Below are 26,460 nucleotides of genomic sequence, written 5' to 3'. Positions count from 1 at the left end.
TATTCCTGTGTACATGCAGCTGTATGCACATCAATTAACATAAAATGCCTCCACGAGGAACAATACATGGGGGTGTCAGAGGCTGGTCAGAAATGTGAAAGCTATTGACCAGTTGTTTGTGTACAACACAGAGAGCTGACCGGAAACATGCAAAACCCCATTTGAGATGCTTATTCAGAATCAGCAGTACACATGTTGTGAGTTGTGTTTAAAGCTCTGCCTGTTTATTTTTACTGGCATGGGTTACCTGCACTGAATGGTTGGTATCTAGTCTTTCTTTTGCTGAAAGTGCAGGGAGTCAGACTAGTGCAACAGACACTCAAACACTCCCATGTTGAATCGCCTCAGTGCTGCTTTCCATAGCTTCCTGGGGTCCAGCACATCCGAATAAAGGTTCACTATCTTGGCTGCTGTCTCTTCTCTTTCTAAAAATTTGTTGCAGTATGCAGAGTCTCTATATTCTACACTGCACTCTCTTTTTATAGCAAGCAAAGTACTCTTCAGACTCTTGTGAACTAATTAAATAGAAATCTATTCCACAGAATTAGTTCAAGCTTGTTCTTTCAGCACACAAGTTATTTCCCTAAAGCAGTTTGTACACAATCAGGATACTAATAAACTGGGGTTATCGGATCGCTAGCAAATGTCAATTATCATTTGATTTGATAGCATCGACTTCATCATGAATTCTGAGCAGGACTGTAAGTTGATGTGTCGGAGAGTGTCTGCCAAATATCATGAATATATTCTGGTGTTTCTTCCAAATCCCAAATACATTTCCAATTGGGATTTTATGCATTATACAACAACTGGCATAAATTCATGCTACAGAAATGTTCCCCTCTACTAAGTGGGTTTACAGTTCTATAAAAGGGAAAATAACCAATTTAGAACCTCATTAAAAACATAACAAAACAAATATCTTCAAGAGAGGTGTCTGACAGTGACTTAAACTAATTAATAAAAACAGCATGGATGAGATAGGGTTTTAAAAAAAAGTTAGTTTGAGAAAACAGACCGTGGTTAAGCAAGGTGCTGGTTACACAAAATGGGGAAAGTCAAGGAATGAATACTAATGAGAATCACAACTTTCTGCGTATCACATAAGTAACAGTCTTTGAGGAGAGAATGGATTTGAAGTAAGTAGGTCAGTCGCTCTTCAACGACACAGTCTGAATAGTTATACACACAGAAACGCAGCAGTTAGTTAGTTATTTAAAATGGACACCAACATATTGACAGAGCAGATTAGTGCACAGTCTGTTTTTGGAGTGATGTTGACCAAATTTTACTCCAAACTGATAACAGAGCAGTTTCATGTGTTATGTATGAATGCATGCTTATGAACTGATAGTGCCTGTACATGTGACCTTTGCTGTCAAAAGGAGGACAAAGGATCCAAGACTGTATTAGTCAAGTGCTCAGTGCCAATGAATCTCAGTTTGTGGAGGTTTTTCACTGATGTCATATTTATTTTCTCTTCAGTTACTCACAGGCCAGCTGTCGTAAAACTTCCTTTTCTGACACAATTACAGAGTTAAACAAAACACATACAGGAAAACTTTGGTGTTTGTAAACAAACTCAGGAAAGTAGAACTCCAAACTGAACCTTGTAAAAAAGTTTTTCCAATCAAACATCTCTGTGGCTGGCGGGAAATGTCTCCACAGCCTGCTGAGGACAACATTGTGGTAGCATCCATACAGTCCTGCAGGACTACTCACACTGTGGTTTGAATTTCCCATAAGTGTACTTCTACCCCATGACTCCAGGACATTTGATTTATTTTAAATGTATTAGTTTTCTGTGAGCATAGCTTTGGTTTTATTGACAAATTTACAAGTTGCGTGGTGTACATTTGTACAAATGCCACATCACAGATTGTAAGCCACTCAACAAATACATGAAAACACCAAAATATAGTCAATTATTAGAAGTAATTTACTGCAAGTTGCATGCAAGTTAGCTAATGTAGTTGTCATAGTGAGAGATAGTAAAATATACTGATTTGTGGAGCTCCTGCACTAGTGAACCCAGATGCAGACACAGACAAGGAGGTAGACAACTTGTAGGTTCCAAGATGATTTATTAAAGACAGTGAGGATGGTGCTGTGGAGGGTGGAGACCAGCACAGCAGGTTTGTGAGATGGCTGGTGAAACAGTGGGAGAAGGGATCACAAGGACATTGAGGGTAGCCAGTGAGACAAGGCAAGGAGCCAGGGGCTGGAGTCAGAGCAGACAGATATGCAGGGGGAAGGAGAGAACGGTCAGGGTACGAGCCACAGGTAACAGGCTAAAGCAACAGTAAGTTGCAAGAAAGGTTCAACTTTGACTACCTGAAGCACAGGCTGAGATGTGACAGTGTGGTAGCGGCAGAGCTGGGTATTTGTAGAGGGACTGATTACGGTGATGAGATACAGCTGGTGTGGCTCTGCTCTGACACACCTGCTTCCAGTCAGACAATCACAGACACTGGAAGAAAGTCACTATGGAATAGGTAACAGAGTATGTCACGTACACGCTGCATGACTTTCAAAACTGTCAGATTGCAGCACTGTTTGTACTAAACTGCTTGCTGTCAGGAATCTTGAAATCCTTGTGGTTTGCACACGACATGACCTATCTTAACCAGGAGTCTGTTAGGTCTCCAAACTACCTTTCATCATTAAAACACACGCAGGAAGTGACACAGGAAATGACAAGATACCACACACAAAACTTGACGAGGAAGAAAAAGAAAAGAATATGCAATGCTTGTTGCTGTTGTACACCACCTCCCCCAGGTTTCTCTCCACCTGTCTCTTGTGCTCTCATTGGCTGTAGCTTGTCGCTGCACTCATTGCCAACTGACTTGACCCACAACTTTACTATTTTGGTCTGTTGTTTTCGGCTGCAGCTGGCATCATGGGCTTTTGTCGTCATGGTTACGATGGTATACACGTGGTATGCTCACTGAAGACTGATGCTGTCTCCTGCAACTGCTAGACAATGTACAACAATAAAATAAAACATGGATCATAATAAACTGTTTGCACAAATGACCTCTGGGAATGTTTTTTATGGACAGTCTTTTCATTTTCATTTTCATCACCTATGTCATTTCTTAATAAGGAGAAAGTCCATGTGTTCAATACTCCACCAGACAGATGAGTTTATTATGAATTTATTTTTCATATAGTGTAATGGATACCAGGTTGATTATGGTTTGTTTGTTTGGTTTAATTGCAGCTAAGTTATAAATAAGCCTGTCTCCTTCTCCTAATGACTGCAAACTAGATACTGCAAGGCAAACAGCACTTTGCAGCCTGTGTTAAATGGAGGCTGCTGTAGTATCACATTTTGCTACAACCCGTTTCATTTTCAAATGCAACCCTGGGATATATCTTGTGAAACACACTTACCAACAGGCACTCAAAGTTCCACTTCTCATACTACTGTACTTCTACCAAAGGGCAAGTTCTTTTGAGCAGTCTTCATGAAATATTCTTCTACATTTACACCTTTGACTTGTATTTTTTAGTCAATGTCACATCTGGAGGGCATTCTGAGGGCGAACTGATGCAGCTGAAACAGCTCTTTTGATGTTTTCTGCTCCAAAACCTTTGTCCATACATACAGACAGGGCTAGATTACCAGTTTGGCCAAGCAGGGTTATCAACTAATTTCTGCTAATTTAAAGGAGAGGTTCACAGTTTTTCAACTCTGTGTTTAACCAATGGTCACTGACACTGAGCTTTCTTTAATCATGCAGAGATCCTTCTATTGTGTTTACAGGTGCGTGTTGAGAGACTAAATCCCAACAAGTCCTCTGGCCTGAACGATCATATAGATTGTCTCTACTCTCTGATACGACCCCTTAAGATTGTTTCCTGAAACAGCACGCCAAAGGTGGTAGAGTGCCATATTTTGGTCACCATGGTTACAATAACATGGTTAGGTTTTGGCAGAAAGACAACTAATTTGGAAAGGATCATTGTTTGGGTTGAAATAAGACTACTAAGATTAGATGACCTAAATTGTCATGTTACAATAATAAAATGTGGTTAAGGCTGTGGAATGATAAAAGAACATAGAGTACAGGTTTCACATGGGAAATGAACAATAGTCTCCTGTGTTTTATCTCCCTCCCTCCTCTCTCTCCATCCACCCCAAACTCTTGCTAACACAGACTTTCTCGCTCTCTATGGCACATTATAGGGCTCCTGTCATTATTACTACAGTCATAAGAGCTCGCCTAACAATAAAATGTAACTGTGGCTGGTTGCCACACAGATGACCTATGGGGTCGTTTTTTTAAATGACGACACGCATACACGCAGGGACAGTACGCTGAAGAGGGAATTTTATATTAAAAAACTTAGGAAGGAATCAATTTGAGCCTCTTACTTAAGATTAGAATCTATTTTTGTACAGAACGATTTGGATTATGTCCCCCATCAGAAGATCTCTGGATTGCCATTTTAAACAGAATGATAAAATCTGTTTCGGTGATTACATGGGCACTTCACTATTGGTTTAAGACAGACTTAAAATACTGTCAACTTTTCTTCTATGGAAAATAGTTTGGGGAAATCACATACATTACATCTTAGTTTCAAGGCCTCGCTAAGTTATTTTAGTCTTTTGCTTGTTGTTGCTTCGTATTCTTATGTTAAAGTGTATTTAATCTAATTACCACACAGCGAACATGGGGGAACAGGGAGCATCGCATAAAGCTGAACAAAGTACACAACGAGTGGAAAGTACTGGGGATAATATGAGACCAGTAGTTCAGTTTTGCCTCGGGATCGCCATAGAGGGTTAGATCCAGTCATGCATGCAGGGGAACACATAATTCTGCTCTACCCAAAAATATAGACAACCTTCCTTCCAGCAAAATTAAAATACATAACCCTCCCCCTTCTCTGATTCCCGTCACCCTTTAAAAATGTCTCCACAGTCCCTGATGTTTCCTACACAATAGTATTTTATCACTTTTTAAAAGATAACAAAAAACTGCTACTGCTGCAGGGCTTATTCCTGTACAGAAATTTTATTTACCCATTACCTCTGTTTTTTTGTGAATGAAAGCTCCTCCGTGCCGTCCAACATAAATTAAGCAAATGCATGGTCTCATCTCTCTCCATCCCCCCCCCCCCTCTCTGTGCCTCCCTCTCTCTCCTCTTCTTTACATCTCAGCAGTTTGATCTCTGTCTGAAGGGGACGTGGCTACAGCGCAGTTACGGTCCTCCCCTCTCCTCTTCTTCTCTGCTGTCTGACCTGAAGCTGAAGCGCGTCCATCAACTTTTGCATCTGTTAGTGATACGTTTATTTGCCTTGTTTGCGCTCATTTGTTACCTCACCTTCAGTCATGACCACACAGGGCAGCGCGCTGTGAGAAGCGGCTGGCAGAACAGCAGCAGCGTCCAGGTGAGGATTTACCTCTATTGTAAATATTTTAAACAAAACTTAGAAGCTAATGTTTTATCAAGAAATATTCTGCATATATCGTTGTATTTGCGTATTTATTTGCTTGTCTAACTGTTTGCAAAAGCGTAACTAACATTTAATCAACCCTAATTTCTCAATAAGTAATATTAAACATTTTACGCACAAATATTAAAGTTACCAATTTGAATGCCATTATATCTACCTGGTACATCACAGGCAGGTTATAACGAAGCATAGACATATTAGAGGAATATTATGTTGAGTCTTTAAGGTTAATTCCAACAATGGGGCTCCCACTGAATTAGTCACATAACCTTGGATTTGCAGATGAAGCACGAGATGTTGCAACGTTAATTAACCTTCTAGAAGAAGTCATTAGCATCTATCAGTACCGTGTATGTAATGCCAATTATCCTCAACACTCACCAGCTGATGAGAATGACTTGAACCATATCAGTGCTTCAGTAAAAGCAATATCCCTCAACCCACAGGGGGAATCTGCCATTTCAGTGCGAGGCAAACGTGTATTTTTCAGCTAAATTGTTTCTTCATCATCCATGACCAACTGAAAATTTCTTTTGTCACCAGGAGTCAGTGATGCCCTGGAGAGAAAAAAAGAGACATAATTTGGTGAAAATCAGGTTTCATTTCTTTGCTGCTGCAGGTTATAGTTTCATTATGTCCCGTGACGTGTGTATAACTAGCTGGCAGGCAATCGTTTAGTTTTTCAAAAATTTTCAATTCCTCACATGAAAATGCTGGGCTCCTTTTCTGCCTGCTGGTGCTTATTCCCTGAAAAATTAAGCATTTCTTTTAAAATGGGAGGGATGCCAAATTTTATTTGTTCTCTAAGGGATAATATGTAGAATGGAAACTAGTAGTAGAGTTAAAATCAATCCACAACTATTCTGATAATCATTTCCATCAAAAAAAAAAAAAAAAAAAAAAGTCTCTCAGATGTAAAGATTTGCTGCTTTTCTTTTCTTAGCCTTTGGGTTTCCTACAGATGGTTGTATAAAACAAGGACTTTAAAAATGCCAAGAAAGAAACGGCAGATTAATCACCAAAGAAAATAGTTAGTTGGAGCTCTCCATACTAGGTTGGTGAAAATTATCCTCCATTTTAATCACGGTCATATGTAAATCACAGAGTTTCAGTTGAAAAGGTGACTTATGAAACAAGGAAAAAATATTTAATTGAAGTTTGACCCCAGTAGGCATCATCATAGGGCCTTTAATCAGATAAAATCCTCCTCTGATGGCACATTTTGTTTCATCTTCCTGTGTTTCTGTTTATAGCAGGACCCTGGTGTTAAACGAACTCAGACATCAGCACAGGATGTGTTGACATCTCCTGTTGTTTCTTCAGCTTTCCTCTCTGAAATGGAGCTCTATGTGCAGGGCTCCTCTTCAAACATATCCAAACTGTTCCCCAATACCAGCATGCCACCAAACGGCACCGGGAATTACACCAACGACCAGTCCACTGAAGTCAACCTCTTTGAAATCCTGGGTCCCAAAAGATCTCCCTTTTTCCTCCAGGTGACTAGTGTTTACCTTCTCATCTTCCTCATTGGCTTGTCTGGAAATCTGCTCACATGTGCAGTGATAGCAAAGCACAAGAAGATGCGAAACCCCACCAACCTCTACCTGCTGAGCCTCGCTGTGTCGGACCTCCTCGTGCTTTTGTTTGGGATGCCCCTGGAGATTTATGACCTGTGGCAGAACTACCCGTTCCCCTTCGGTGAGGGTGGCTGCTACTTCAAGACCTTCCTCTTTGAGACGGTCTGCTTCGCCTCAATCCTCAATGTGACAGCTCTGAGCGTGGAGCGGTACATAGCTGTGGTGCACCCACTCAAAACACGATACTTGTCGACTAATCAGCACGCCAAGCAGGTCATCACCATCGTGTGGGTGGTGTCAATGATCTGCGCCATCCCCAACACCTCGCTGCATGGCATCTTCTACCTGCCAGAGAGGAAGGAGGAGTCGGCCATATGCACTGTGTTGAAGCCCCTGTGGATCTATAACATGGTCATGCAGGTCACCACTGTGTGCTTCTACTTTGTCCCCATGATGGTGATTAGCATGCTGTACCTGGTGATGGGTCTTCACCTGGGCAGAGAAACACGGCAGCCCCGTGGGAGCCTGGGAAAGAACTGCAGCAGCAACACTCGAAGGAAGATCAGCGTGGAGAGTGGGCGCAGGAGACAGGTCATCAAGATGCTCTGTGAGTTTTTTCTCTCTCTCCTCAGAAAACATGCAGACTGCTGCTGTGATGAGAGCAGATCTACTTTAATCTGTTCGATCAATGCCAAGACATGTTTCTCAAAGACAGAACAAGTAATGACAGGAGATTGTCCATTCTTTATATGGATCATTTGTATTCTGAAGGGAGTCTTATTATTTCACATCCGCTGAGCTCTGGGACTTCAAGAGATCTCATGTTGAGTGTCAGTACAGTTCTTACAGTATACGGCTAATCTTCCACAGTGTAAACCCTTTCCACTTTTTTTATTACAGACAATAGATGTGTTTGTACAATAGGTTTCATTTCATTGACATATTCATCATCTGATCACACTTCCACCACTATTATCCATCTTCAAGGCCACATTTTCTCAATCAGCCTCTTACTTCAAATAATGGAATCCAACATGAACACATTATTGTCCTCCAAGGTGAAATCAATCCTGGTGTTTTCAGCTGAGAGAAGTCTCTATTCATGTTTTGTCTATGTTCATCTCACTAGTCTGAAATGAGCAGGAAAAAGGTAAAGATGCATATTTTTCTCATGAAACAGATCCTGATGACAGACAAACAATAGTACTGAGTTGTTTGCTTTTACTGCCGTTGACATTAATCAAATCTGATCAAAATACACTCAGACTGAAGAGTCAAGATGACTTTGACATTTGAGTTCCTAAATGATGATTTGACAGAAAAAGGTCTGTTTGTGATTGTTAGTCACACATATGAAGTAAGAAAGAACTTTGTTGATACTGAGGCAATTTGAAATGCTTCAGCCTGCATTAATTGACCACGTGGTGCCAGTGTATAAAGGTTATATTTTTAATTATTGCTTATTTACACACCCAGCAGACAAAGGGAAACAGTAGCGTTCATGTGGTGTCATTATGTGACTTCTTCTAGTCCTCTCTCCACTAACTGATGAGGAAAACATTGGCCTCTTTAGCTGTTAAATGCTCCATACTGTTTACCAGATAGCCACTGACTGAGTCTGTCTGCCATTTAGTGCTGAGCAGGTTGTGCACAGTGGAGTTTTCAAGAGGTTTTTTGATGAAAATAGCTGCTTGCTACATCTAGAAACAACACTCCTGAGAGCTCTTAGAGTGAACAAAAGCAGTGAAGGGGACTGTAAAACTCAAAACGATAAGCTGAAATGACTATAAAATGCTCCACAGAGCCGTTAGGAACTGCAGGGTGGGTGATAAGTATATGGAGATTTGTCCCTAATAGTGCACATACATCACATATAGTCATCTGATCCACTGTCAATATAACAGTATTAATCACAGCAGCTTTAAGATCTGGAGATTTGGAGCAGTCAAACTGCCAAACATTATTCAAACCAAAAAATATAAGATATATAGAATATTTATATATCATAAACTCTGTTGTTGGGGAAAGAGAAACTAACTGTCAAATGTTTGCCACTCTCACATTTATAAATATCTAGGCAGTGCGTGGAGTGCCACCAAGCTCCCCTTCCAAAAAAATAAAAAAGAAAGAAAAGCCTACGTCAGTTAAGTGGATGCCATATGTCCACCATCGTAAACAGCCTGTGTCTGCTGCACATCCTTCAGTGAGAGCATCCTGAGAGCATTATTGATGGATTAATAGGAGAGGCATGCAAGAGTGCTCCACCACCAAATGATGTTAACCATCCTCTGCAGCTCAGAGTGACACATTTACAAATGGTAATGAATGAAAAGACTATAAAACACTAATGTTTTTAAGGGTTTTTACACCTGTGTGACTTTGTGTTCACTTTTATCTTTTAGGCCATTTGAGAGAAATTTTATGGGACAATATTAGACATGCCATGTCTAAATAAGTGTGCATTGCTAAAACAGGCTTTTAAATGATTTTTTTTTTTTTTTTTGAAATATTTGCCCAGCAAGAATGGTAATTACAGGATAATGGCACACTGAGTTTCCATTTTCAAGATTTCTTCTGCCATTTACTTAAAAAAAAAAAAAAAACATAATTGTTAAGGAATATCACTGAATGCTACCTTAGTGGTTCCCAACTTAGGGTTCCAGCCTCTCCAAAGAGTGACAGGATAGTGGGTTGTGTAATGATTATTGGGGATGGGAGACAAGAAAAAACAAAGGTTCTGCTCCACAAATTGGTAATATTTTCTTCACTTTTCTCTAATGTTTGCTTTTTAGTGAAAGAAGGTTATCTTGAAGGGAATCTCTTCTCTTTTCATTTGTTAAGTGTGTGCAAGCCCAAAAAGGTTGGGAACCACTGGATTCATCCTTAACTATGCATTGAATTCAATAAGCCTATCTTACATTTGTTATTTTGGTAGCAGTACATAAATGTAAACAGACCAAGTAACGCAAATTGTACTTACATACAAAAACCACTGGTTGGATCTTCACATGTCCAATCTGGGGAGATGTACATCCTTGTCTTTCCATCTGAACAGCTTGTCTGGTATAGTAAAAGGGGAAAAATGTCATCAAAATACACTGAAGAAATAAATAACATGGATAAGAGAAGCAAGAAAGAAAACTGTTGAACCTGTAAATAATGAAACCTTTTTAAACAACTTGCTTTCTCTCTGGCCTGATCCTCTAGCGATCGTCGTTGCTGTGTTCGGAGTCTGCTGGGCGCCCTTCCACATCGAGCGGCTCCTGTGGAGTTCAATCAGCCAGTGGACCGACATGATGCACAATATTTATCAGTATGTCCACATCCTGTCGGGTGTCCTCTTCTACCTCAGCTCTGCGGTCAATCCTATCATCTACAGCCTGCTCTCCACGCGGTTCAGGGAGTGTTTCCGGGAACTTGTGTGCTCCCAGACGGATGACAGCAGCTCTGTCAGAGACTCGCCGCCCTTCCCTAAGATTTTACTGGATCCCTCTGTGTCAAGCTCCAGAGCTCGGGCCGAGGGTAAGGACTTGAATGCTTTCATCCCTTTGCTATCTCCCAAAATTACGCTGAGCATGGACACTGCAATCCTCACATGCGCATGTAAAGAGACGACCTGCAAGACCTCTGTGTTCTAATTGGGATTTGATTTGAATAAGCTAACAAGCAGCTGATGCAGAACCACTTTAGATGAGTAGCTTGACATTTTGCAAATACACTAATTTGCGTTCTTGCTGAGAGTTTGCCAAGAAAATGGACTCTCACACTGTATCTGTCTGTTCACTATGAAGCTAGAGCCAGCAGCTTAGCTTAGCATAAAGATGCATAAATGCTGGAAATATGGGGGAAACAGTTTTCTTGGCTCTGTCCAAACGTACAAAAATCCACTAACCAGCACATCTAATGCACACTAATTAACATATTACTGCATATCTCATATTTTAGCACTGTTTCTAGTCTTTATACAATGCTAAGCTAACTGTGCTCAGTTTCATATTTACTATAGGCTACAGATGTGAGAGTGGTATTGAATGAGTGAATTTCTCAAAATGTTGAACTATTCCTTTAAACGTATTTCATGTCATTAAAGAGCTTGTACGTACTCTTTGATTTGACTTGGTTTCTTTGTTACTATGGATGATATTGTTCAACAGTGCCTGCATATTCCACCTGCTGTCTTATGCTGTATCTGTTATATGCCTTATAGGGTGAACCCAGTGGGGAAGTGGGACAATCAAAATCTGATCTGAATGATAATATGTTGTACTTGATTAATCCTGTTCTTATTTTTTTGGTTGGAAAATTGTTGTGTTGCTGTGCTGGGCAGCAAAAACAGGTCAACTCAGTCCCAGTGTTTCAGTGGAACTTGTGGAACAAAGAATGTACTGCTTTACTGTAAGCTTTCCCTAATCTTGTTTTGTCTCTCTGTGGTCGAGCGGTCAGCCATCATGTACGTGATGTGATTGATTGGTAAACTCTTGTTCACTGTGATTGCAGATATGAAAAGTGATTATGGCTATTGTGAAATGCCTAATTTAAAAGCGACACAAATAAATGTCTAAGCTATCTACACAAAGCCATTATTCTTTTTTTAACCACTGTTATTGCCTGGTGTTTTTCGATGTTATATTATAATAGAATTTATTCATCAGTGTGATTGCTGCTTTTCTAAAGGGCTGCACAAGCCTCATGTTACATCTTACTTGGTACGACGCACCTGAACAATAGTAGAGAATCAGCACACATGGCACAATTTGCATGTAGGTATAGTTTTGCTTCAGTATGGCTTTCGATACAACAAGTGATTTTTTTCCTTTCTGCAATCAGTCAGAACAAGCTTTGTTCTGTGAGCCGTGACAACATTGGATTGTACAATCGAATGCCAGTTTCAGTATTGTACCCATAGCCGCATATAGAGGACACAGCAGATTTAATTTTTAGGCAGCTTTACATTCACATTCTCCTCGATTTCACTCGTTGCACCTGATGCTTCATAATAAGCAACATTTTCAATCTCTATTCCATTTCCATCACATCCTCCCCAGACACTCAATCTATCATAAAAGGTAAAATATCAGCCATTGCATTTTGAGGGTTATTTTTGTACACTTGAATCTGTCATTTTCCTGCAGCAGTCAGGGCAGTGTATTATTAATATTGGTGTTAGAGGTCAGGATGAATAGGAGTCCATTTTCTGGGATTACACAGGAGAATGTCACACAGGCAACCAAAAGCCTCTCTGTCCTTAATCGCCGCTTATTGAGGAGCCAAAATATTTTGCATTTTAGTCACATGTAAGCGCTTGGTTGTTGCTATTAAATCAGCAGCTCCATACCCGTGGCAACATCCCCGTGTAATTAAAAGAGACGCATATTCACATTTGCCATGAAAATGTCCTGATTTTACCTTCCACAAGGATAGTACCACAAAGAAATGAAATATGCATGAGACAATGATGATTTTGTGGAACTGCAATCATGGTCCAAGAACTGAATATGAGATGTGGCTAAATATTCATGTATGTAACCCCAACAAGTGTTTGCCATGAGCCAGTGTTCTGCTGTTTTCACTCATGAAAACTCAAGGACAGAGCACACCAAGAGGACCAAGGCTTAAATGAAGGCAGGAAAAACACAAGCACTGTATCAGCATAATGTGAACGTTCAGTTAGGAGGCATAATGAAGGACCAGTGCGAGAGGGACAGTCACATATATCATTCAGAAGAGAAATAAATTCATTTTCTGTGCAAGACATTATACAACTGGGAGGAAGAAACACCATTCCCTCCCTGTGCTCTCTGTAAATCAAGAGCACAGTCCTATCTGTGACCGCCAAAATGACTCCCAACTTTTCCATTTGGTCTTTCAATATTCACAGCCTCCTTTTTGTTTACAGTCCCTCATACATCCCAAGGACGTACCATTTGTCTTTAGGCCATGGCATTGCAGCACTTCAGCTTGAGAAGGATGGCTTGCGGGCTATTCTCACCACATTATACGTATTCAGTCCCGGGGCGTCAAAACCAGGGGACAAACCCCTCTTGTCAAATGTGTAGAAGTTAAATAATTGGCCATCTTGGGCCTCGAGGGACACCGAGGCTGTGCCAACTCGCAAAACACAAGGGTACTCTTTTTCAAACACCACCCTGAACACCCGGTCGACCAGGTAGTTGAGTTTTATTGTCCTGTACTTTTCTGGGATCAGCTCTTCAATCTGAGGCCCAAACTGCTGCATGATCAGAACACCATCTGGTCCGGCTTTGATCTCATAGAAGGTGATGTTGCTGTAGGTGAAGAAGCCGATGTAAGGGTCTGGGTTTGGGGGAGCGAAGAGGACCTTCTTGGCCTCCCGGAAGGCTTTCTCTATGGCTGGGATGATATAGTTGTAAGCCTTGGTGACCACATCCTGGCTCTGAGACCTGCTGCCAGCCATGAGCACCACAAGGCCAAGCTTCAGTCTAGGCACCAGAGAGAAAGTGGCAGAATAACCGTCCAGGTCTCCGTCTTTACGCAACACCTCGTAGCCCATCAGCTCATTCACCTCCCATGGTGTCCCGGTACGGTTTGCAAAGTAGTCCTTATCACACCTGAATAGTGGGGTCAGCATTATCTTCAGTGAGTCTGGTTCCAGCAACTTGCGGTGATAAGCGCCCAGCAGCATCATGGCAAGCTTAGCCAAGTCTGCCGCTGTGGAGAACATCTGACCCGAAGGACGGTACCAGCCCAGGTCATAGAGCGGGGCCGGCTTCCCGTTAGAGTACACACCTACGGCCATTTGACTCTGCAGCCCTGGGGTGATGTCGAAGCCGGTGTCCTCCATCCCCAGCCGGTCAAGGATGTTGTCTGTGATCCAGCGCTGGTAGTCCATGCCGGCCACCCGCTCGGCCATCACGTGAGCGAGCAGAGAGAAGGCGAGGTTGCTGTAGTGACATCTGGAAGCAAGTTACAGAGATGGAGAACATCTTAAAAAGTTGGTTCATGTAGAAAATTCGAAAAAATTATTTTCCTGGTTGAATTATGAAGATACAGTTAGCAGCCAGTTAGGTTAGCTTAAGAGAGAAACAGGAAGCTGGAGGAAACAGCTAGTCAAAATCCACCAACCAGCGTCTTTACAAAACAAGTGTGGAAAACAATAAGTTGTGATTTTACAGGAAGTTATCTGCCAGACTATTTTGACTGTTGATCATATTGCTGTCATCAGTGCATCAGTAAAATAATCAGAATTCTGTTTTAAAATGCCTCAAATCTTCTATTATAATATCTAAATCTTCAATTCTAGCTTGCGCATTAATGTACAAGTTAATGGCACCAACACAGCAAAACAGATCTTACTTGGTGCCTGGGTCTGCGACGAGGACATCATCTTGTAGCAGATTGATTGCAGACTGTGTTTTTCCTTTCCAAAGCAGATTTGTGGCCCGGAGTCTCCTGGGCAGGCCTGAATCAGCCCACAGTAAAACAGGGTTAAATAAAAAACAAAAATGGCAACAACAACAGATTAACTGTATTTGTGTGCACAAAACAATTCCTCCTCTTCTCTCTTTCCTCTCCACTCTATTTCTTTTTGATGGTTACAATTACACTTTATTGGTACGTGACAAATTCAGAGTTCCCCAAACATGATTATTGTTCAGCCCTGATACCCCGATGATAAACTGAGACAGGGAAGGATATTCAAAGATTTATGATTCTTCCTGCCTCAGGTGTTTCTCTTCATCTTTTATTTTAATTAATTACACAGAGTGAAGTATTACAAATTTAAAACTGTCTTCAGATAAACGGGAGCCTGTTTATGCAGGATCACACCAACTCTTTAGTTCCAACATAACTGTAATGCAGGTTTGTCTGCAATCTCTAAATACAATTACAAACAGCAATAAACAACAAGAAACATTTTTAAACATGTCTAATGTCTCTTTGCATGTTAGTAGCTTTTGAGGATAACTGGTACTTTTTAACTTGAACCTTATTTTCCCATGTTTGGGGTGTAATAACCACAAACTGCTGCTGCAATTTAATAAAATGGGCAATTTTTCATGTCAGTGTCCACTAGAGTGCTTGTTTTTGTCACCGACACTATGGATAGGATTTCTAAAGAGAAAGATCTCTTTATTTAAGAGTAAGATTCTTTTTCTTTAACATGAAACATTGCTATATATCACTACCAGACTCCATAGATAAAACCAGTAATTTTACTGGGCAGAACACAGGAGCTGCTAGACTGCTGCTGCCTTGATCTGTTTGTATTTTGTGATTTTCAGTGATGGAAGAAAATTTCAGATCTTTAATAATCCACAATAAGACAAACAAACTAACCTTCAAGTGGCTTTTTACAGTCTAAAACCCGGAGATATTTAATTTAATGTCACATAAGACACAGAAAAGCAACAAATTCTTACATTTGAGAAGCTTGTAACAATTACGTTTGGCATTTTTGCTTAAAAAGGACCATTTTTATTGTTTTCATGTTTCATGTCCATATTTAACACAAGAATTCTAAATAAAACATACTGCAGGTAAGTCACTCTAGAGTTTAGTTAAATTCTAAGTCCATTCATTGTAATTCACTGTATCTTCATACCTGAGAGCTGGCTGGCCATCCTGCGCAGGGTGACAGAGGAGGAGCGGATCTGAACTTCCCCGCTGTCCAGAAATATCAGACCATCTGTTACGTATTTCAGCTCAGAGTCTCGCGACTTCCCAAGAGGGTTTTTGATGGTGAAGTTCTCCACATATTTCTCCAGAGGGTCATCAAGTGAGCCGATCTTTCCATCTTCCCACAGTCTGTACAGCATCAGCGTTGGGAAGATTTTGGACAGGCTGGCAATTCTGTGAGGCAGATAACAGAGCAATGTGATTGTTTTTTAATCTGTCAAAAAAAAGGAAAACTTCAGGAGTGTTTTTGTGTTTGGTACACTGATGCACAGTTTTTGTTTACTGCAAACTGCCACCTTTGCATCTGACTTCCTGGCTTTGTTTTTTTCCTTTTCTTTTTTGCTTTCCATCTGTTCCCCATTGTCTTTTACCAGATGCCTGGCCATCACTCTAATAAGTGAGACTCAAAGGAATCATTTGACTCGTTTCAATCATTTTTCAGGGAATATGTTCATCAGCTTTCTTGCCAAAAGTTAGATGAGAAGAAACAATCTTGTGTCTGTGTGGTAAATATGACGCTATAGCCAGCACCTGGTTAGCTTAGCTTAGCATAGTGACTGGAAACAGTAGGAAACACCTAGCCCTCTAGTGCCACACTGACATTCTGTATATTCATCCATTCATTAGCTATATCATTTATCCTTAAGCTCAGACCTGGACACTGGGAGAGAGGCGGGGTACACCCTAGACAGATCATCAGTCATATGATCATATGTCAGGGGTGTCATATAGAGACAAACAACCATTCTCACTCACAGGCAGTTTAGAGTCACAAATTAACCTGCATGTCTTTAGACTGTTGGAGGAAGCTGGAGTACCCAGAGTGAACCAAGCAGGCACAGGGAGAAGGAGGCAACAGTGCTAGCCACTGCAACACCGTGCTCAAGTGCTAAGTGGAGCTCAAACATAACAAAGGGTAGTAATGACAAAGTAACATTGACAAAACCACATTTTTGAGTGGAGGAGGTTTGTTCCTTGCTTCCCTTGTGGACTTCACAGATTGTACATTGTTATGTCATTCTAGATTTTACTGAGGCAAATCAGTAATGCGGACAAGGTGTGTCACTACAAAATCCATTCTCAAGGTGTTTTACTGGTTGTGGGGCGGGCTAATAAGAAGGTTAAACTTATCATAAATAAGACTAGTAGGTAAAACTAAAACCTAAAACTGATTTAACTTAACGAGATTTAAATGCATAGTTGTTTTATGTGTGAAGATTGTGATTGGGTACTGATTTATATAAATGTCTATACAAGCTGACAGTTAAAACATACTCCTTGATCTGTGTTTTCCGAGTTTCAATACCGCCTTTCACAGCCTAGACTGGCCTAGGTATGTGTAAACACCTACAACACGACTCCTATTCTAGGAGCTTACATAAAGAGTTATTCTGTGTTTACCAAACAGATAGCTTTTCACAAATAAAGCACATGGATGTGGTGCAGTCTGACAGCAAAAAAAAATCTGTTGATGTTAAGATGATGTTAAGCCAAAAGTTTTCAAAGCAGACATCCTATTTTTTTTTTTTACAAACTTGAAACTTAGTCGTCACAGCGTGCAGTGCTTTGATTCCACAGATGAGCGCTTATGCTGAAAGCTCATAGACATAACATTGACTGTGTCTGCCTGCACTGAACAAAATTACAAACTTCAGCAAAACTGTTTAATTGGGGAAAATTTACTTAAATGGATCATAAGCACTTTCAGGAGCAGCTGTGAATGTGTCAGAGCACTTAGAGCACATTTGAAAGAACTCAATAATTCTTTATGCACCTATTTTTAAATGTCACATCTTGTAAGAGTTAAATGTGAGCTACAGTGTGCAAAGTACTGGAGCTTGTTGTTATGAGTAATAGTTTTGTTTGGCTGCTGGATTGATTGGAGCCCAATACTGTACATTATGTTTGTGTACATGTGTGTGTGTGTTCATGTTAAATACCATTATGTAACTAACTGTTGACATTTTTGTTACAAGCTCACCCTAAAGAACAATTTAATGATGACAGATAATTTGTGACTGATTTTCAACATACATTTGTGGCACTGCTCACTAAAAAGCAGAGTAATCATCAAGTGTCAAAGGGTTCCACCAATTTTACACATAAACAACACAGGCTGACTACTACTCAGTCTATAGGCATGGTTGCATAATGTCTTCTGTGACTACGGAGGAGCTTTTTTTGAGTCTTGGATCATTGAGGTTTTCTTGGGCTGGACTTCAAGACTTTTTTAACATTAAGTAGAGTTTGAGATGTGGGAGAAGGTCTAACACAATATGTGTTTGCGTTAAGGAAATTGTAGGATCTCAAAAGTGAAAGATGGTTAACATGCTAAACATCTGAACACCAGCACTGTCACTATGAGCATATTAGCATGCTAATATAGGCTTTAGCTGAACTCATTGCTGTGATAATGCAACAGCCTCACGCAGATGTTAGAGTGTGACTTATTAATATTGTTTTGTAGTTCCCCCTCGGTGACTCACACATTGGAGGAGCACCCAGTCCACCTGGTGAGGCACTTATACACCAGCTTGACTGTTATTCATGGTGGCTTTGATTTGGTGTGTCTCTTGTTTAATGCTAATTGATTGCACCTGAGACACACTAGAGAGTATGGGTGTTTGCCCAGACAAGAGAGGAAACTGCGGAGGAGCTCAGTGAGTCAACTTTTTTTTTATGTTAGAGAAAGGTAAAACCTCTAAGCTAAGAGTTCTCTTTTTGTAATTATTACTGTAAATCTTGGGTTCGGCAACACCCACAGGGCCTACTCTAAATCCAATTTAATCAAAACTGATCTGTTCCTGCAGTTAAATAACTTTAACTGCCAATTCCAAATGGTTTTATGTAGCTTACTCATCCCTACAGAGACCTCAGCTGTAACACAGACTGAGTGGTTACTTTGCCTTTTTAGAATAATCACTTTCAGGAGAAATAGGATCGCCATCATGCAACATCAATTACACATCAAAATCAGGAGCTACTGGGCAGATGTGCACTGGTTGAATGATATTTACATCCACAGCTAATGGTCCCATTACGCTAAATCAAGATGATACAACAATACTCATCCAGTAATGAAAACACATTGCTTCCTCTGCAGCACAGGAAGGCTTTATGCCTCTGACTGCAGCAACAGAATCAATAGAAGAAAAAGTGATCAGTGAGAATGAGATGTGATAAACACTGTGACTGTGCAGACTATGAAAAGATGACTGAAGAAAGGCAGACAGAAAATCCAAGAAAGAGGACATCAGGTGTTTGATGAGTGAGCTTGAGTTGAGTTTGAGGGGAGTTTACATTTACTGCTTAAAAATTCACACACTGTGTCTGTGATTTCCTAACAACTTCAGGGGTCTTGCGGGTTACCACTTTTATCAGGCAAGTGAACAGTTTCGGCCCAGTACTCACCTGTAGATTGTGTACTCATTGGGGAGTCCTGAGAGAGGGTCACTGCCGTTCCTCTTTCCAAAGTTGCCAGTCCACAAAACGGTGTCATTTAAAATCACAATGGCCGACAGAGCGGGAAGGCTAATGGGGTTGATATTCTGCCGGAGCAAAATGTCCACCTGAAGGAGACAGAGCAGGAAGTGAGGAGTTTATTCTGTAAGGTAGGATATTTCATAAATAATGAAGGCAGGCTATCTGTTTCCCCCTGCTACCAGTCTTTATGCTAAGCTAAGCTAACTGGCTGCTGGCTGTGGCATCATATTTACTGTGCAGATGTGAGAGTGGTGCTGTTCCTCTCATCAGTCTCTTGGCAAGGAAGCTGAAAAAATGTCATTTGCCAGAATGTATAAACTGTTCTGTGTCAAATTAAGTGAGTGTATTTGCAGTCTTCGATCACTGGCCTCACAACACCCTCATTATAGAAGCAATCAGCCAAAATAATTATACAGTTAGACCTCAAATAAGAGGCGGTAAAGTGATAACTTTTTCATCTTATTTTCTTGAACTTGTGACACAGACAGTTTTTCTCCTCGTGTTGTCTATATACAATTATACAAATACAAAAAATATACAAAAATGAATATGTCTGTGCAGCTCTGCATTATGTTCATTTAGATCACTGTTTTCTTCCTATATAGAAAGAATTAGTCTGAACTGTGTGTCTGATGATGTTAAATGCTTTATGCATTTCAGATGACTGCTAAAGCAATGATCACAGCACATTTATTTTAATGCTCAAGTTGTACTTTTCTCGTTGCTGTACATTTCTCAGCGCTCTTACCTTGTGCAGGAATTTGAATTCATCAAGACAAGAGACACAAGGCAGAGAGTTAATGGCTAAACTCAAACCATCTGCTCTGAAAAGATGCCCTTGAAGTATTTTAACAGTATGCTTTAGAGAGATGTGTGTGACCCATCACATGTCCTGATGTTAGAGTTTAGATAAAAGCAATAAAAGTTATAAAATACCTCTTACTGTGTCTGCACAATTTCAGACATTTTTTATGTAATTGTGTCTAGGACAGCAGTGGTGTACCCAAGTATAGATCTGAGGTACTTCAACATGACTTTCCATTTGATATACATTTTTTATGCTGCATTATACTTCTAGTCATCTACATCTGAGAGGAAATGGTTGTACTTTCCACAACATTTATTTAACAGAAACATTTACTTTTTACATAAACACAATAATCTTCTAAAATACAGTGCATCTTTAAAAATTAAACCAGTCATTCCCAATCTTTTTCGCTCGTCACCCTTTAGAGAAAAGCAGTGTCTAGCAGTGGAGCTTCTTGTCATGTTTCAGATCTTAATGAGTTGTTCGCTCCCTCAAAGAGAAATTTCCCTTCTAAATTTCTCAGAATTTATTGATTGTACCATTTAAAAAACTTTTCTGAGGCCAAAATGAGAAGAACAGTATCCAACAGAAAAGTATCCCAGTTTGGAAGCCACTGAACTAAACTACTTAACAGTATATACACAGTAGTTAGTTCCAACATGACCAGCTACAACAGTAAAATACTGCTGCTTACACAATGAGGTATCAGTATTAGTGATGTAATAATGTCATTTGTAATAAATATATGACTCACAGGGGCCTGTTTACTGCACAGGTATTTGGATGCTTTAGCTGATAGTTTTACTGAAGCGGAATTTCAGAAGTTCAGAAAAAAACAGAACTTTAAATTGTATCAAAGTATTTTTACTTTGCTCTACAGTGATGGAAGAGGTATACAGATTTGTTACTCAAGTAAAACTACAAAGTGAATTCAAAGTACAGTGTAATAACTCAAAGCCATGTGTTGATGGTTTGGTGCTTAGACATGTTGTAACATTCATACATGTATTAAGTGGGACTGCCAATACTGACACTCATGCTGTTTATATTGAACCTACAGGTATCTATTTATGAAATGAGCACCACAGCTCAAGTGCACTTTTTTTGTGCACTTTTACTTTTACATGCCTTTGGTGTCCCTTATTAACTGCAACATGAAACCCCACAGCAATAACTTTGATGTTCCACTCTGCCAGACTGAGAACAGTCTATAAAATATATTCCTGTTTTCATTAAGAGAAATCAGTGGCCTTTGTTTGCAAAGTGAAATCTGCAGGTAAAAGAACGTTATTCTTTAAAATTAATTGAACAAAGACTCCATTTATCTTCAAGTTTCTCACAGGACAGTCTTTCACTGTAATGAATATCAAAGAGTTCTCATGTTTGATTTTCATTATCAGTTTCGCTGCAGAGATGAAAGAATCTTTTCTCAGAACAGGCAAACTGAAATTTAACTGGAAAACTTTTGCTTGACTTTAAATTAATGAGTGGAATTTTGGTGCTGATGTTCACCTATCTTTTTCACCAAATATCTTCATTACTAATGTGCACCCACTGCTCCACATCCTCAGAGGAGCTGAAATGTTGTTGTCTCCGGCTGCTCTCTGTGTACAGAAACACAACCTTTTGCTCGGACAGACACTCACATTTTTTTCATCCGCTATATCTTTAATCTCCTTCTGTCAACTACAACAGCATTTGGTGTGAAGGATTACCACTGGTCAGCCTGTAAATTTTCCCCTGACTTGAGAGCGCGTGATGGAAATGCGACCGCAGATTTACTGTAAATCTGTGCAGGGATGAACGGCTCCTCTCACCTTTTCCAGGGCCTCTTTCAGACTGGGGATGGGATGCTCCAGCGGGAGAGGCTCAGGGAAGCGGGGACACGTCATCTCTGAATTGGCGTTGCGACCCATCCCTTCATCTGAGTGGATGGGTAGAAAATGAGAAAAAAGAAAGGAAGAAAGTAGAAAATGTAGAAGAGGGAGGTGGGGACAGGCTTTTGTAATTCCCACTTGATACTTGATAGAATAATGTATTGATGACACAAAGGCTATAGCATAAGTTGGTGGCTTTGGGCTTCATTGATTCTCTCTGTTTCCCAGTGAACCCCGGTGATCTTACTGGATACAATTTAACAGGATGCATGATATACAACTCGCTGATCAAAGCAGATGCAGCATGGTCCCACTGTGAATGCAGGGTGTATTTCATTATGTTTCATTGTAGCTTCAGGCCACCATTTGCATTTCCATTCTAAAGAACATGCACGAAAAATGAGTTTTTTGGAATATAAAGAGAAGTATCAGTGCATATTGGAAATATGAATCAGAACCAGCAGGGAGCCCTGCTTTCCCATTAATAACATCACCTGATGTCCCTTCACTCACATACACTCACACAGAGATTACCAACATGGGCAGTATTTCAGAGAATAAAGCATTTTGTTTGTGCGCTCAGCTTGAAGAAATATCAGTTAAGAACCTGATGCAATGTTATAATTAAGTGTCAACATGTTTAAGCCAGACTTCTACTCCTGCAGCTGGAGGGATGCCATACTCTGACATTTACATGGATTTTCCAGGACTGAATGCATTACAATTAAAAGCTTTTCACTGTCTCTGCCTGTTTCCAATGTTGTCTTTGTGATTTTTAAATCCAATTTGTATTGTCTAAGAAATGAAAATCAACTTACTGTCAAGTTCCACTTTGTTTAGCCAGTTTTAACTGACCTCCTGAGAACCTGAACTCGTTATGATACTGCCAGTTATACACACAACCAGCAGGAGCAACAACTGTGGCAGGTTCAGACTTTATCACATAATTACATGATAAAGATCGCACAATTATGAGATTTTTAATCTCTCTTAATTATGAGAGATATATCTCTTAGTAAGGGAAAAAATTATCTATCAATTATTAGCGTCGCAGTAGGAACTGAGGTTGTGTTGTTGTTGTTGTTGCAGTCAGATCAGATAAAAAGGAGCATCCAAGTTAGCTGCAAGCTAACAGCTATATTTGAATGGCAAATGAAATAAATAAGGAGCTTCACAGTATCACAGACACAGAGATCCACTGCTCTTTCAAATGGTTAATTTGTGAGAATGTTTAGCAGGAGTTTGGTTATTCTGCATTGTTTTTTAAACCAAAATTACCAAATGATAAACTATGTGCTAATGAAATGGAAATGCTAACTATGAGAAACATAAACAAAAAGTTCCAGTGCAGGCAAAAACGTATCATGCAGCGACCTTTTCAAAAATTCAACAGATATTTTTATTTTATTTGTCTTTAGAAAGGTCAAACCTGAAGGCAGCCAACTCTCAAATAAAGTACAGCTCACAGTCTTATTAAAACTAAATTTTCACACTAATACTGTATAGTTTTGCCTCAAGTCCAGATCTCGAGCACTGGGTTATTAGCAATTTTTATGTTTCAGTAACCCTGAAAAACTATTAAATCTGAAATCTAATACATCAAAAGTCTCTGGAAAACCCCAAACATTAAAGTATCGAGATAAGAGGAAGACTGTTCAAGACATAATTCCCCTCACAGCAACAATATTTCAGAGGGAAAAAACCCATCTCACACAACACAGTGCATCATCTGTCACCTGCGTTGGCCTTACCTGGCAGAACCTTTGGGAGCTGATACTGCCAGAAGAAGCATCCGGTCATCACCAGTGACAAAACGAGGAAGAATACCAAACCCAGCTGGGTCCATTTCACCTTCATCCTGCTGGCTTTTGTGAGTCCTTCTAATTTAACAGTCGCAGCAGGAGCAGCCACAGCAGGGGTTGGCTTTGATACAGGCAGACAGACAGACACACAAACATGCAATAACATACAGTAGGTTATAGCATTGAATGTGTAAAATTGTTAGGTTGCACACATCTGAAAGTTTCCCATATTTACAGCATCTGACCAGAAATATTTTCTATGCTCTGCTTCATATTATCTGTTGACTTCAGCTGTAAAAAGAAGTCAGAAATCCCTGTCACCTTGTTCACTACACAAGTGATCTCTGTAGCACTTAACGGTACTCACCACCTGATGCTTCACAGGCCAGAGCAGGGTGGATTACCAGTGACACAGAAATCCTCTTATCACTCAACCAACATCCTATACATTTGCTCAGAGTTAGTTCTACTATGTGAGTGACTCCTAGATCCCAAAGGCAGTAAATGGTATCCAATGGTGGTTTTCCTGAGCAGGTGAAAGGCACAGATATGGACTCCCAGCTCTGATTTCTCACTGACTGTGCTATAATTCTGGGCCATCAGCGCTCCCGTCCCTCACAATTCAATTTCCTCCCCTGCAGCCACAGGCGGTTGACATCATAATCCCCAGATTTACTCCACCAAAGCGGCGGGGGGAAATCTTAATCCTTAATCCCAGTGAATCAAATCACTTCAGTCCTGCTATCGCCTTGTGGAGCCCACCGCCGAGCTGCACGAGCTGACAAAGATGGCACCCACTCAGCTAAAGCAAGTTGAGATGGGGTGATAGGGTGCGCCTTTTAGCTAGAGCGTAAACTGAAAAGTACAATCACATGGGTGCAGAGAATTTGGATCAGCTGGGTGAGGGAACGGCAGACAATTTGGGATGTCGAGGGGAATTTAGATAATGAGCACAGATAAGATGTGCTCCAACTTTTTCACTCTAACCACTGCTAGCTGACACATTTAACGCAGAGCCTGTCTAATGCTGGATTTCTTTGTGGCTAATACAAAATCTTTAAATATCAGAATATGACATATTGGCCAATTACATTTTTAAAAACATTTTAATAAGAATCCCTTAAATTTAAATGGTTGTTGTTTTAAGAATTGTAAATAAGATATGTGAGAGAGACCTTAAAGAGCTGAAAAATAAACTTGTCATTGTTCCCTGGAGGATAAATTAATTATTAATTATTAATTACTTTCTTGTAGTTTCTTGTTATGGTGATGCTGCTATCTGTGATAAGATCATGTTGACTCATATACTGACCATTTTTTAAATTCTTTATTCATTTTTATTTATTTATTTGCTGAAAAACATTCATTGTTTAACATAAAGTCCATAAACTGACCAGTAATGCAGTGTTACCAAAAAAATCATCTCATCTGACTTTTGTATTCAAGAGTAATGCCTATGACTGCTAAGCCTGCTCATCTTATCTTCTTATCAAATAGTGGGCGGTGGGGTTGAATGATATGATGAGATATACCATGAGATGATGAGATTTGCTATACTGGTTATACCAAAGCACTATATTTATACTTTTAATATTCACCACTGGCCATGGCAGGCAATGCTCCAAGATCCTGTCAGGACATGTGTTAAAATGTATAAAAATATTCTGCTTGCTACACACACACACACACACACACACACACACACACACATATATATACATGTAACAGATTTAATGGGATTTAATGGGAGCACAGAGAAACTGGAGAGGCAAAGTGAAAACATAATGTGGAGCAAAGGGACACTAAAAATCTATGAGTAGGAAAACTTGATGGCAGTATTGGATTTATAGGTGTTTTGCACTGATCTTAAAAACTACAGAACTCCCAAAACATATATCAGATCTTTGGGAATGCTGGAAAAACAGAGCAGGATAAAATCTGGTTAAATCATCTAAAAAGTCTTTCTTTCTCACAGTATCACAACATAAAATCATATCTAATCAGATGGAGATTGATCTATCTCCTCCTGGATGGTTAGCTTATATGAATAATAAAAAATACTCTGAAAATCTTGGCAATAAATAGAATATCTATCCATCACTGCGTACATCTGGTGAGTGTCATTCCCTTAGTCAGCTCAAGCATAAGATATTAATGGTTTGTCCAAAGCTCACTGTAGGTATGATGATACTATGTGGAAAAATTAAGTGTGAAAGCAAGCTGTTGCTGATCCTGGTTGCATAACCTGTGATAGCTGTAAAGCAGCACAGCAGCTGGCCCATCTCACCAGAGTCAGGATAAACAAACACAAATGCACACACAACCTCTAAACACCACACAGTAGTTTCATGTATTTTCAGTTTAATACACATTTTTGTGTATTTTCAAGCTCAGTTCCTTCATGTGTTTATCGTGTCTGAGAGTTTGTGCAGGATGTGTTGCAGGCAGGTACCTGTGCTTGAACCCCATCCACTGAGGTCTCTCTCAGGACTTTGCTCCCCGCCTTGCCCATGGCTCTGCCTGCACCAGCTGCTGCATGAAAAACAAAAACAAGCAGTTACAGATTGCTCAAAATATGTTGTCTTTGCTTTTCTATCTTACTGTAAGGCAGGTTTAAAATCATAAAAGGAAGCCACCATGCATTGTGTGACATTTCTCTCTGCATATAACACCCGCAGATATTGAATTAGAGCAAGAGGAGGCATGGCAACAACAGCCAAGAACCCCATTTTCTTATGGCTGGAGCAGCTTGCAACACTCTGACATATATAAATGTGATGATATA

At 40.0% G+C, this 26,460-nt stretch overlaps 2 protein-coding genes across 3 annotated transcripts; one reads left to right on the top strand and one right to left on the bottom strand.

Moving 5' to 3' along the window:
* Positions 1-5,188: 5,188 nt before the first annotated feature.
* On the top strand, positions 5,189-11,612 carry nmur3 (neuromedin U receptor 3). 2 transcript variants are annotated; one of them, XM_018704420.2, is made up of 3 exons: positions 5,189-5,407; positions 6,727-7,657; positions 10,258-11,612. In XM_018704420.2, exons 2-3 carry the CDS (start codon positions 6,811-6,813, stop codon positions 10,686-10,688), a joined length of 1,278 nt encoding a protein of 425 aa, XP_018559936.1. In that variant the 5' UTR covers positions 5,189-5,407; positions 6,727-6,810; the 3' UTR covers positions 10,689-11,612. The 2 variants fall into 2 exon arrangements, with proteins under 2 accessions (XP_018559936.1, XP_050930640.1); XM_051074683.1 differs by having other exon boundaries at positions 5,265-5,407; positions 6,730-7,657.
* Positions 11,613-11,707: 95 nt separating this feature from the next.
* On the bottom strand, positions 11,708-26,189 carry lactbl1b (lactamase, beta-like 1b). Its single transcript, XM_018704418.2, has 7 exons — positions 26,128-26,189; positions 23,625-23,796; positions 21,814-21,920; positions 19,117-19,274; positions 15,632-15,879; positions 14,383-14,488; positions 11,708-13,982 (listed from the first exon to the last, which is right to left on the bottom strand). Exons 1-7 carry the CDS (start codon positions 26,185-26,187, stop codon positions 13,004-13,006), a joined length of 1,830 nt encoding a protein of 609 aa, XP_018559934.1. The 5' UTR covers positions 26,188-26,189; the 3' UTR covers positions 11,708-13,003.
* Between the last annotated feature and the right edge of the window lie 271 nt (positions 26,190-26,460).

This window comes from Lates calcarifer, linkage group LG12, assembly GCF_001640805.2.
Source record: "Lates calcarifer isolate ASB-BC8 linkage group LG12, TLL_Latcal_v3, whole genome shotgun sequence".
In the NCBI taxonomy this organism is placed as follows: domain Eukaryota; kingdom Metazoa; phylum Chordata; class Actinopteri; family Centropomidae; genus Lates; species Lates calcarifer.
This window is presented reverse-complemented; position numbering and strand designations above follow the sequence as displayed.

Coding starts and splice junctions, on each gene's coding strand:
- lactbl1b (XM_018704418.2), bottom strand. CDS start 26,187: ATGGGCAAGGCGGGGAGCAAAGTCCTGAGAGAGACCTCAGTGGATGGG. Junction 15,880..19,116: donor AATGAGTACACAATCTACAG/GTGAGTACTGGG, acceptor TCTGCCTCACAG/AATTGCCAGCCTGTCCAAAA. Junction 14,489..15,631: donor GATGGCCAGCCAGCTCTCAG/GTATGAAGATAC, acceptor GGGCTGATTCAG/GCCTGCCCAGGAGACTCCGG.
- nmur3 (XM_018704420.2), top strand. CDS start 6,811: ATGGAGCTCTATGTGCAGGGCTCCTCTTCAAACATATCCAAACTGTTC. Junction 7,658..10,257: donor ACAGGTCATCAAGATGCTCT/GTGAGTTTTTTC, acceptor CTGATCCTCTAG/CGATCGTCGTTGCTGTGTTC.